An 11744-nucleotide genomic window follows, 5' to 3' on the forward strand; every position below is an offset into this window, starting at 1 on the left:
ACTTTAAACATCTCATTTATTCTCCACACATTGCACTAAACTGATCTGAAAATGAACACCGTGAAAGAAAAACCACACGTATCCCAAAATAAAGCTGATTCTGGCTTCTTCTCGTCTCAGGTTCACCGGTGAAGATGAAAGGGCAAGACGTCCTGCTCGTGCCGATGAGAAAAAAGGTAAAAAACTACAATGTCATTCACAATACAAGTCTGGGTCGAACATAAACGGTTTATTTTTCCAGAATGTGTTACAAAAAGAAAGCGCTGCACACCTATAAACATACTTTCGTGACTCTTTTAATGTCCTCTGGTGCTCAAGTTCATTCGGAGAAGAAACAAAACAAGACGAAATCGCGTCTAAAAGCAAGCCTTGCATTAGAAAGACTTTGAGAACCAGTTTTAACCTGACAGTGCCCACATGCGTAGCAGATATTGATGGAGAAGTGCTTGGACTTGACTTGGAGAAGCTGGTTTCTCTCTCATGGAGACGGCTCTAGCTGGAGCGGCACTGAACCTGGCTCTCCGAGCTCTCGTCCTCATCGGAGCCCTCCGTGCCTCGGCTGCTCAGACCCGTGATGCGGTAGCCCATGTTCAGCAGCATCACCTCCAGCGGATCTGCGTTCATGCGCCTCTGGTTGGCTTGAGCTGCGCCCTCCATGTCCTCCACCACCCGACCGTTCTCCTTCTCCTCCGACTGACCACCAGAACAAACCAGTCAAGATTCATGCTTTTAAAGACCCAAAACTGAAAACTCAGTCCTGTATAGTGAATGGGTGCCGTCAGAATGAGAGTCTGATAAACGCATCACAGAACTCCAGTCCATCAGTGTACATCTGGAGAAGACGAAAACTGAAACAAATCAAGCAATAAGATGTTTTTAACTCAAATGAGTCTAAAATAATCTTCTGTTGTCTCTCACATCAAAATCCAGTCATATATTTGCTGTTTAAACGCTGTTTGATCTGTGCAGATTTCTTTCCTGATTCAGACCAGAACACTTTTTCACTGGAGGAAGTGTTATTATGGATTATTTTAGTTAAAATCATCTTATTGCTTGATTTGTTTCAGTTTTTGTCTTCTCCAGATGTTCACTGATCGGCTGGAGTGCTGTGATGCGTTTATCAGACTCTCATTCTGACAGCACCCATTCACTGTTATTTTATTATTAATTATAATTTTTTTTATCTGATTAGATACTAAACTGAAAAGTGAAATAAAAATCAAATTTAAGTGATTAAAAAATAATGTTTAATATAATTCAGTTTCGATAATTATTGAAATGTATTTATTTATTTATTTAAACAAAGTGCAGTAGAAGAAAAGGTTAAAATTCAACCACTTATTAACCTGATTTATTATGACCAACAACAAATAATTTTAGCCTCAACAGTAAAACATAAAATGTAAACAAATATATCTCCTTTCTTATATTCTATATGCAGATGAAATAAGTGCCACCGGAGGCCACCGGAGGGCGCAGTGAGCAAAATACTGCACCAAACGGCTTCTTCAAATGCAGTGAAAAAGTGCATACCATCTAAGCTAATATTTAGAAATCAAGTATGATTTTGTGAATTACAAAACGGCATCATGTATTTCTGCTGTGGCTGAGGTGTACCTCGGGTCTGGGGCTCCAGAGCCGCACCACGGGGTCGATGCCGCTGGTGGCCAGGAAGCAGAAGCTGGGGTGCGGCTGAAGACAGTTCACTATAGACTCGTCCCCCTGTAAGATCCGCACCAGGTTGGTGGTCTCTTTCTCCCAGATGAAGAACGAGCCGTCGTCTGAACCGCTCACGATGTACTGGCCTTTACTGCAGAGACACAACACGCTCAGGCTAAAGATGTTTTTAATGTTCTGTTCACCAAACCTGCATTTATTTGAGCAGAGATACAGCAAAAGCACTAATATTGTGACATATTTTTGGGATTCCTGAAGATGTGACACTGAAGACTGGAGGAATGATGCTGAAAATAACACAGATTCACTCAGAAAACAGCTGTTTTAAACTGAAATAATATTTCACTGACCTCCCGAAGAAGTTGGCTTCTTTAATATCCGTGGTGGTGTTGCAGTGTCCGCAGTAGCGATGCTTGTAGTCGAAGCTGCGCTCTCTCAGCACAATCTCATCCTCTGGGATGGACTCCTTCCGGCTGAAGTTATGGAAGCGGACGGAGCTGTTCCCCTTCTTGTCGTCAGCTGGAACCGATGCATGAAAGAAAATGTCCTGATTACTCAAATACACACACACAAACTAAACCCAAGCTCCATGACTGAACCTACAGGAGTCTGTTTTTGAGAAGAGGGCCGCCTTGATGTCTCTGTCGAGCGCGTCACATGCGCTGCTGTGCGCCTGCTCCGGAAACTTGCTCCTGAAGTCATCCAGACACTCCAGAGCCTCGGCGATGTACTTGAGCTCGAACAGGCAGCGTGCTAACCGGAAGTGTGCCTTCAGATGAGCCGGGTTCAGAGACAAGGCCTTCAGACAGTCACGCAGCGCGTCGTAGTGATCTCCGTCCCTGACACACACACACACACACACACTGCTCAGATACTTCCACATTTACGTGTTTATAGAGTGCACCAAACCAACCAGCAGCAAGGAGAACCAGAACAGTACGAACGCTGACTGAAGCAAACAAACAAGTGAATGAACGCGTGAGAATCAGACGGAAGCGTGTAGCGTACCACTTCCTCTTCATGTACGCGGCGGCGCGGTTTCCGTACAGCATGGCGTTGTGTCCGGCTTCATGGATGCCCAGACTGTAGAGCTGGATGGCTCGAGTCCACTGCTGGCGCGCGAACGCTTCGTTAGCCTGCAGCTTGATCCGCTCCAGATGAGGAGGAAGATCACTGGAGACACACACACTGACTCAGACCGGTGTGACCCACCAGCAGGAAATGACATCATACACACGGGACAGCCTACCTGGAGACTTTAGCCAGTTTGAGGCGGCTGGCAGGAAGATGAATCCCATTGGACACACCGTTGGTCGTCTTCCCGTTCTGCACCTCTGCTGTGAACCAAGAGCTCGTCTGGTTAACCACATCTTTTAAACTGCTTCTGTGACAGCGTTCACAGCTTACCTGATGATGTGTGGCATTTCTTGGGCAGCAGAAAGGTGTACGGTCTCTGTTTGAACGTCAGGTCAAATAAATACACCTGCAGACAGGAAGCAGCGTTGCGTAAGAGTGCATCAGTGCTACATCCTGGCACCGGAGCGTCTACTTTACCTGCTCTCCTCCCATGTTCACCAGCAGCTCGGTGCCGTCAGGACTGAATGTGACGTAGGTGGCCACCAGAACTCGTAATCTGTTGTTATAATCAGGAAGCTTCACAGGTAAGTGACCTACAAACGGACAGAAACATGGGTGAAACACGTTTATTCCCCAATACAGGAGGAACTCCGCGATGCTCTGGACAAACCTGCCACGTAGTACTGTCCCGCGCCGTCTGGTATTGACTTCTGTATGTCACCAAACGTGTGAACACCGGCTGAGGCGCTCTGAGCCAAAGACTTCCTAAGAGACGTTCACAAAAGACAAACATTACACCTGAAAGAACACATGCCTCAAAATAATAACAGCACGCATCTAGAACCAAGACTTCTGTAGAAAGTGAAGAGTTCCGCTGCTTGATTCTGATTGGCTGAGCCACGTTCAAAGCTGTTGTGAATTACGCTACAAAGTAACACACACCATTGTTTACATTTGTGTGTTGCTCGGCAACCAGTTTGTAGCAACCACAACTGATTCAGAGGAGATACATTGTTTGGAGGAAGAATATTGTTTTGATTAATATCATTACACTTTATTTGCTCGGTTCTATTTTGTGAAACTTTACTATGTATATGGAATAACCGTTTTTTAAAAGCAATAAGCTCTGTGAAGCAGTGGTTTACAGTGAATTTATAACAGCTTAAGTCTAACAACGCACGCTGTTATAAATTCACTGTAAACCATTACTTCTTGGGGGTTATTGTATTTTCAGAATATAAGACAAATCTAAAGGCCCTGCAATTAATAATCCAGAGTCTTATGAAATGCAATTAATGTCAAGCATGCAAAACACACACAGCACCACTGTTTCCGATCAGGGTTATTGTGGTTCACCGAAAACCATAAAACACATTTTAATCACTTCAAAATAAAACAAAGACAAATATAATAAAAAAAGATATTAACAAAGATAATAAACCCACTGTGATCCAATAATACAGTTTTAACCAGGTGCCACTTATTTTCAGGAAAATACGATAACAGTATTTCAAGCAGTACTCCAACCAAAGATTCACATGACAAAATCTAAAATGAATCTGGTGTTGATTTGAGAATTATTCCTTTAATAAGACGGAGATGACCTGTGATTGTGGATCATTCTGATGTCGTAGAGCCGGACGAAGGGTCCGTTGGCTCCCACAGCCAGGTAGTTGTTGTCTCGAGGGTTAATGGCCAGACATTTGGCTTCCACGAGCTGCCCACAGTACTCCGTCAGATCGATTAACACCTCGGAGCGCTTACTGCTCTCTCTCAGATCATACTGCCTGATGGGAACAAGACGACACGACTCGTTAGTAAGAGAAGAGCACATTCTGATGCCAGACTAGTTTTCTCCTTTTATCATATTCTTCACTTCTGTAAAGGATGTAAACGGAGACAATTTTGATTTCATGTTCACTTTAAATAAGTGTAAAGGTGTACATTTAACATTTCTGCAGCAAAACCCAGTCATTTCTATAGGAATCCATGTGAATTTCTGTGTGAAATGCAGATGTAAAAAAATATATACATATATTTTTAACAATTATATATAATAATATATTTAATATTTACATAGCAATAATATAAACTACAATTGTACTGTAACATTAATAAAAACAAATAAAAATAAATTAAAAACAACAGAATTACGAAAACTTTAATAAAAAAGGGAAATATGAAAATAAAAACTCAAATATATAAATACATTTTTTTAAATATTAAAAACTACAAAATTAACTATAACTAAAATAAAAATGGGAAATATTAAGATAAACTCAAATACACAAAATAAAAATATTAAAAACAACAAAATTACTAAAACTATAACTAAAATTAAAATAAAACTGGAAAGTATGAAAATAAACCTCAGATATATGAATAAAATAAATAATTAAAAACTAATAGTATTTTTTTGATTTTAGAGTACAATTGAGATGTATGTGTGATATAATGTGATACTTCGAGCAGTGCCAGTGATTTGATCATCACTAAGATGCATCACATTTATCATGCAGCCTCATTTATTTATTTTAATTCTAATTGTTTTTCCCTCAAACTCACACCTCCCACGAGCTATCGGACTATTTATTTGAAAGTTAAATTCGAGTGAATTCAGTCAGAGCTTTTCTTTGTCTCTGTTTGAGGTCTGAAGCGCAGATGTACCGAATGATCCCGTCCTCCGCGGCGCTCCAGAAGGTGTTGGGCCACATGGGCGCCGCTACGATGCGCTTGACGCGGTTGGTGTGGTCTGAGAACATGTGAGTGGTCTCCTTCGCCGTCAGGTCGTGCACGTGCACCTTAGTGTCGGCGGCTCCTGTGATTAAGATCCGGTCCTCGGAGTGAGGCAGGAACTGCAGACACACACACGTTCACAGATGAGCACACACATCCTGGCAGGTTTACTACACACTAGAGTCACACACATGACCTTCACCTTCACGGAGAAGATGTTGGCCGTGTGTCCCGTGTGCATCGTGATGAGCTTGGAGTGCCGGAACGGATCCCAGATGATGGCGTGCTGGTCATCCGAACCCGAGGCCAGGAGACTGGAAACAACACACACAGTGAGTTTATGAAGAGACACGGAGACGAGGAGAACTGTGAACTTACTCTCCTCTCTCATTCCACTCCAGACAGTTCACACAGCCAGAGTGACCCTGAAACACACAGAGTACAGGTCATTCATATTCATAACAGCAGACCAAACGCTTCTCACTTCTACAGAGAACATGCCATTAAAATACACAACAACAGCAAAGCAGTTTCTTCACATGCATTCAAGTCTAATGGATTAAAAAACATACATAAAACAGGGTCACTATGTAACAGTTTAACTATTTTAGTTAACATGAATTTCATAAGAATGAATAGCATTCACTAATGCATTCTTAAAATCAAAAGTTGTGCTTATTAACATTATTTAACACGCTGTGAATTAACAACGAATTACTGTAACTAACATTAACAAAGATTAATCAATGCTGTAGTAAATGTGTTGTTTATTGTTTGTTCATAACTACTGGAAGCTTATTGTAAAGTGTTACCTTAAAAATAAAACATTTTTGTTGAACCTAAAATAAATGTTAATTCAAATAATGTAAAAAAACATTTTTCTAATCTAAAATATCTTTGACTATAAATATGGGTATATTAATAAACTGCTAAAAATATTATTATAATATTACATATTTTTGTAATAACTACTTAAAAACCTTTTTATACTAAAAAACTTAAATACAAATTAATAAAAACTAAGAGGATACATATGTTAGTAGACTATTAAAAATATATTTTTTAAATAACAATAAAAAATTACTAAAAATAAGTCAAATTTAAATAAAAACAGAATAGATAAAGATTAAATCTCTAAAATTCTTTCTAACAATTTTTAATCACAAAAATGTCAATGCATTAAGACATGATATTGAAGGACCGAAGTTAATTAATAAAAAAAAATACCAAAATTGCACATTAAGTGCTTTCTTTATAAAGTTTTGCTAAGGGAAAATGTTTACTGTGTTTCGGCTCATCTGCGCATGCACACACACATCACTGCGAGTCACATTAATTGTTGTTGTTATAATAGTTTTCTATGGGAAATAATGCAGTTAAGTGTGTTATGATCATATTCTGCTGGCCTCATCATCTGTAAGGTGTTTATACTGAATGTGGTCACATGTAAAAATAAGTGACGGTCACAGAGGGACACACACTGACCTGTAGCTCCGCCTCCAGCCCCAGACGCTTTATAAACGGGTCGGTCACATGATGGTGTCTCTGGAAGTCCAGAGTGCGGTTCTCCTGCACACACACGTGACACCAGATGCTTCAGATGTTCTCCACACTGTTGTGAAGGTGTGCGCAGAAGGAAGCTCACCTGGATCTGGCGGCGCAGGAGATCACGCGTGACGCTCCGCAGGGTCATGGTCTCGCAGCACGTCATCAGCAGACGATCAGGAGCCACAGATGCGCACTCATCTGTGCAGGCCGAGCCTCTCGGAGAGGCCGAGCTTCTGGAACGGGAATCTTGTTTTTGGAGACAATGCTGGAGACCTGCTTGATTCATTTACACTTTCAGTCTGTCCCTTCTCATTTACTGTCAACACGTACACTAATGCACAAAAGACTGGGATTGTTATTCATTTTAAAAGAAGTCTTTTCTGCTCATAAGCTGCATTTATTTGATTTAAAAAAATGGAAAAACAGTAAAAATTTGAAATATTATTAAAATTTAAATCATCTGTTTTCTGTGTGAATCTGTGTTAAAGTGTAATGTATTTCTGTGATGCTCCGCTGTATTTCCAGCATCATTCCTCCAGTCTTCAGTGTCACATGATCTTCAGAAATCATGAAAATATTATGATTCCAGTTTTTACTGCGTAATTTTTTTTTGGGGGACCGGTGATACTTTTTTTCAGGATTCTTTGATGAATACAGATCAAAAGAACAGCGTTTATTTAAAATAGAAGTCCATTTTAAAAAAAAATATTTTTTAAATAATAAATATTCTGATTTCTGAAGATCATGTGACACTGAAGACTGGAGGAATGATGCTGAAAATACAGCGGAGCATCACAGAAATACATTACAGTTTAACACAGATTCACTCAGAACACAGATGTTTTAGCTTTAGATTTAGATTTAGAACAGGTATTTTAAATTATAATAATATTTCACATTTTTACGGTTTTTACTGTATTTTTAATCAAATAACTGCAGCCTTGGTGAACAAAAGAGATGTCTTCCAAAGGTAATAAAAGTTTTACTGAACTTTTATACATCATTTAAACACATTTTTTAGAGTCAGATCTGCATTTAAGTCGAGACACTACATGCAAAAAAATTTTTATGCTTTTTGTCCTTTTATAACTAGGAGAAAAAAGGAACTAAAAATGTGTTTAAATGTGAAATACATTATCTGTAGATTTAGTTTGCAATATATATTTTCCACTTACATAAATCAAAAGAGAACATCCAAAATACACACTAAAGTGTATTAAATGACCTAAATCTATAGATTTAAATTACGATACATGTATTTAAAATCCTCCTCTTCTGGATCTTATTCCTAAAAACATGTGAAAAGTTTGATTTTTTTTTTCTGGCTGTTGACAGTATTTTCTCATTTATGTAATGATAGAAATGTATATAAATCACAAACAAGAATTTATTACTAATTACTGCATATCTAGTTAGGTACATAATAATTTACTTAATATTTCAGAACACTTGTGATACTAAAATACATTCTATCAACTGGGAAAGTGTGGTGATATCTCTTAATGTAAAATGTAAAAACACCTGTAACGTTACTGTTTAATAATAATCAATAATTAAAATCTGGAGGAATTGTTATATTATTTATATGCAACACATTCGCGATTTTTAGGGTTAGTTTACCAAGCAGGCCTCATAGCTTTATCGTGAGCAGTGCTAAAGTGTAAGTTTAAAGCACAAACATGTGAAGCAAAGTCTGATAAACCCAACTGCCAAAACATAAACAAGCGCAGACTAGCATTAGCCGACTAGCGACAGCAGCAAAACCTCACATTTAGACACAAACGAACACTTCTGACAGCAGACAGCAGTGTGTTTCTTATAACAGTTTACTGAAAACGAGATTTATCGAGATAAAACCCTCAGATATGAGTGAAGTGTGTGTGATATGTGTCTTACCTGAGAGAGATGTCTCCGGCCTTGAGAGTGCGCAGCGCGATTAAACCCGCGAGAATTCACTGAAGACTCAGCTCTGCTCTCGGTAACTAGTCTAGACTCTTAACTATCCGCTGAACGATGCCTAGAGCTAATAAAGGACTAGTTATGATGAAGCGTTGGAGGTATTTTGAGAACATTACTAGCGAGTTTCCTCAGCTGAGCGCCTGACGGTGAGGGCGCCAGATCCGCGCGAGTTCATCCGCGTGCTCTTTCTCTCCAGCCAATCAACGCTCTGATTATTCACGCGCATTTAACTCTGCTTGTATTTTATTCACTTTTCAACGAAGTATGATTCATTAAAAATGACTGATTATGTTTCTTGTCAAACGCGCTTCAAATGATTACATTTACATGGATTACTAGAAATAATGTAGTTAATGCGAACAATATGTAAGTTTACGGCTATGAATATCTGGCAACCCTTAAAGTGTTCTGAAGGCATTTCCTGTTTTGTGCATTTACAAAATACTAGACTTGTTTTTGTTTGTGCACGTTTGTACTCTGTTGTCACTTTAAATGAAAATCTTAGGTAAAATGGTTATTATAGTTAAGTAAAACTCTACTTAAAAACGTTAATAAAAATGCCATTACTTGTAACGAAATAAACATTAACTGAAATAAAATATTATTATTATTATTTAATTATAAACTATTTCAGCTAGCTGCCAGGATAACATTTCTAATTTTAGTATCTTATTTATTTATTTCATTTTATTTGATTTGATTTACTAAAATAACTGAAACTAAAATTAAGATGAATAAAATCTATGTAGACATAAATTGCCTAAACAACATTTCTCAGATGTGTTTTGAACGTTACGTCTGTGATCATGGAATGTCTGGCAACTCTAAAATGTTCTCAAGGCATTTCATGTTTTGCACATTTACAAAATAAAAGTCACCACCTGTAAACATGAACAGGTAGACAAAACTGCACATGCATAAAATGTGTTTAATACATTATTTGCATCTGTCGATCTAGTTTGCAATATATATCTTAGTTTTTTTCTCCACTTCATATATTATTTTCTAGTGCATAATATTATACTTTATATAATAGTATATAATGTACTTTATAAACAGTATAGAGATCCAGTGGAAGACCACAAGATGGGGCTCTTGAGAAATTTGATTTTAGTCTTGAAGCGTAGAATATGAGATAATAATAATCTACTATCCATCTTATATTACTTTATGGCAAAATATATTTCCTTTATATTTCTCATTATATTCTATTTTTGTTTCGTACACACACTACCAGTCAAAAGTTTGGCATATTTTTAATGTTTTTGAAAGAAGTCTCTTCTGCTCATCAATTATTTGATCATAAATACAGTAAAATATTATTACATAGTATTCTATGTGAGTATCTGTTAAAGTGTAATTTATTTCTGTGATGCTCCGCTGTATTTTCAGCATCATTCCTCCAGTCTTCAGTGTCACATGATCTTCAGAAATCATGAAAATATGATGATTTACTGCTCAAGAAACATTTCTGATTATTATTAATGTTAACTATTTTTGCCTTCTTTCAAAAAAAGAAAAAAAAAGAAAAGCTGAATACTTTTCTTCAGCATGGATGTGTTAAGGTTTCACCTTCCTCATAGAGGGTAAAATATCAAGTTAATTTTGTGTAGCTCAGTCCTTCCTTTGTCCGTAGGTTTCACATCCTTTTTCACATCTGTATTTTTCACATCCCTCTACTTTGAACTTCAGTTCAATCTCTTTAGTCAAACACTTGTATATTGTTATATCTTGTTCTCATTTCCACTTTTATCTGCGGTCACAACTTTCACTTTCATTGTTTGTTTACATTATAACCATTGTCAGACTTAGATAATGCAATCCATCTATTTTTAATTTTGCAACAAAATATCAGTTACTTTTTCAAATAAGTATCACCAGGTACTTTGTTTCCAAAGTACTGACTTACAGCTCTGGTGTTGCCATGGTGACAGAAATCAGGAGTAAGTGCAGTGTCCTGTGTGTGAACCATAGACTGTAAAAAAATATGGACGTAGTGTCCGTGACGTCACCCATAGACTCCTCATTAGCGGTTTTGAAGCCTGAAGTGTGCAGAGCGGGCCGTCGCCATCTTGGCAGCGCGTCACCGCGCGACTCTCCCGGATAATCGAAAATGGGCAAAAAGGCGGGAGCTGATTGCTGAAGCCACGCCCACCCTGTGCGACGGCTTTGTCAGCAGCGGCAATCCACCTGTCACTCAAGTGGCCACGCCCTTAATTATGCAGCACTTTAAGTCTTAATATAATTTAAACGGATGAGTTTAAAAAAAAATCACCCCCCTCACAGTTGTCATGAAGGGCAAAATTAGCAATATAGACCAAAATCATTTTTTGAACCAGGCTGTAAACATGTTTTTTTCTGCTGTAAAGTTGGGCATTTTAACATGGGGAGTCTATGGGACTGACTCTCTTCTGCAGCCAGCCTCAAGCGGCCAGTCGATGAATTACAGTTTTAGTCACTTCCTTATTGGCCTCACGAGAGAGAGCGCGAGGTTGCCGCTCGGTGTGAACATGATCTTAGGTCTAGATTAAATCATAACATACATTTTTATTGTTTTTGTAAATATTGGAAGTTTTCTTAGTTTTTGCAACCCTCTGGTTGCTAGTGTGGGCTGAGTGGTTGCTAAGTAAATGATTCCGAAGTGTCTCTCCCGGTAATACCTACTCAGCCAATCACGTGAGTTTAGGGGCGTGGCTATCGTTGTCTTTGACCAATGGCAGATGGGGGGAGTGTTCAGGAAACCTGTT

General features: G+C 38.4%; 1 protein-coding gene across 3 annotated transcripts; it reads right to left on the minus strand.

Annotated features, from left to right (window-relative positions):
- Nucleotides 1-208: 208 nt before the first annotated feature.
- Nucleotides 209-9177, minus strand: LOC113059419 (WD and tetratricopeptide repeats protein 1-like). 3 transcript variants are annotated; one of them, XM_026227897.1, is made up of 16 exons: nt 8935-9177; nt 7136-7271; nt 6976-7059; nt 5869-5915; nt 5693-5804; nt 5422-5609; nt 4359-4541; nt 3425-3519; nt 3232-3347; nt 3085-3160; nt 2927-3014; nt 2686-2850; nt 2281-2516; nt 2028-2196; nt 1618-1810; nt 209-693 (listed from the first exon to the last, which is right to left on the minus strand). In XM_026227897.1, the coding sequence occupies exons 2-16, from the start codon at nt 7199-7201 to the stop codon at nt 493-495; spliced, it is 2019 nt and encodes a 672-aa protein (XP_026083682.1). In that variant the 5' UTR covers nt 7202-7271; nt 8935-9177; the 3' UTR covers nt 209-492. The 3 variants fall into 3 exon arrangements, with proteins under 3 accessions (XP_026083682.1, XP_026083683.1, XP_026083679.1); XM_026227898.1 differs by having other exon boundaries at nt 2927-3011; nt 7136-7311; XM_026227894.1 differs by having other exon boundaries at nt 7136-7311.
- Between the last annotated feature and the right edge of the window lie 2567 nt (nt 9178-11744).

Source organism: Carassius auratus, chromosome 41 (assembly GCF_003368295.1).
Source record: "Carassius auratus strain Wakin chromosome 41, ASM336829v1, whole genome shotgun sequence".
NCBI classification, from domain to species: domain Eukaryota; kingdom Metazoa; phylum Chordata; class Actinopteri; order Cypriniformes; family Cyprinidae; genus Carassius; species Carassius auratus.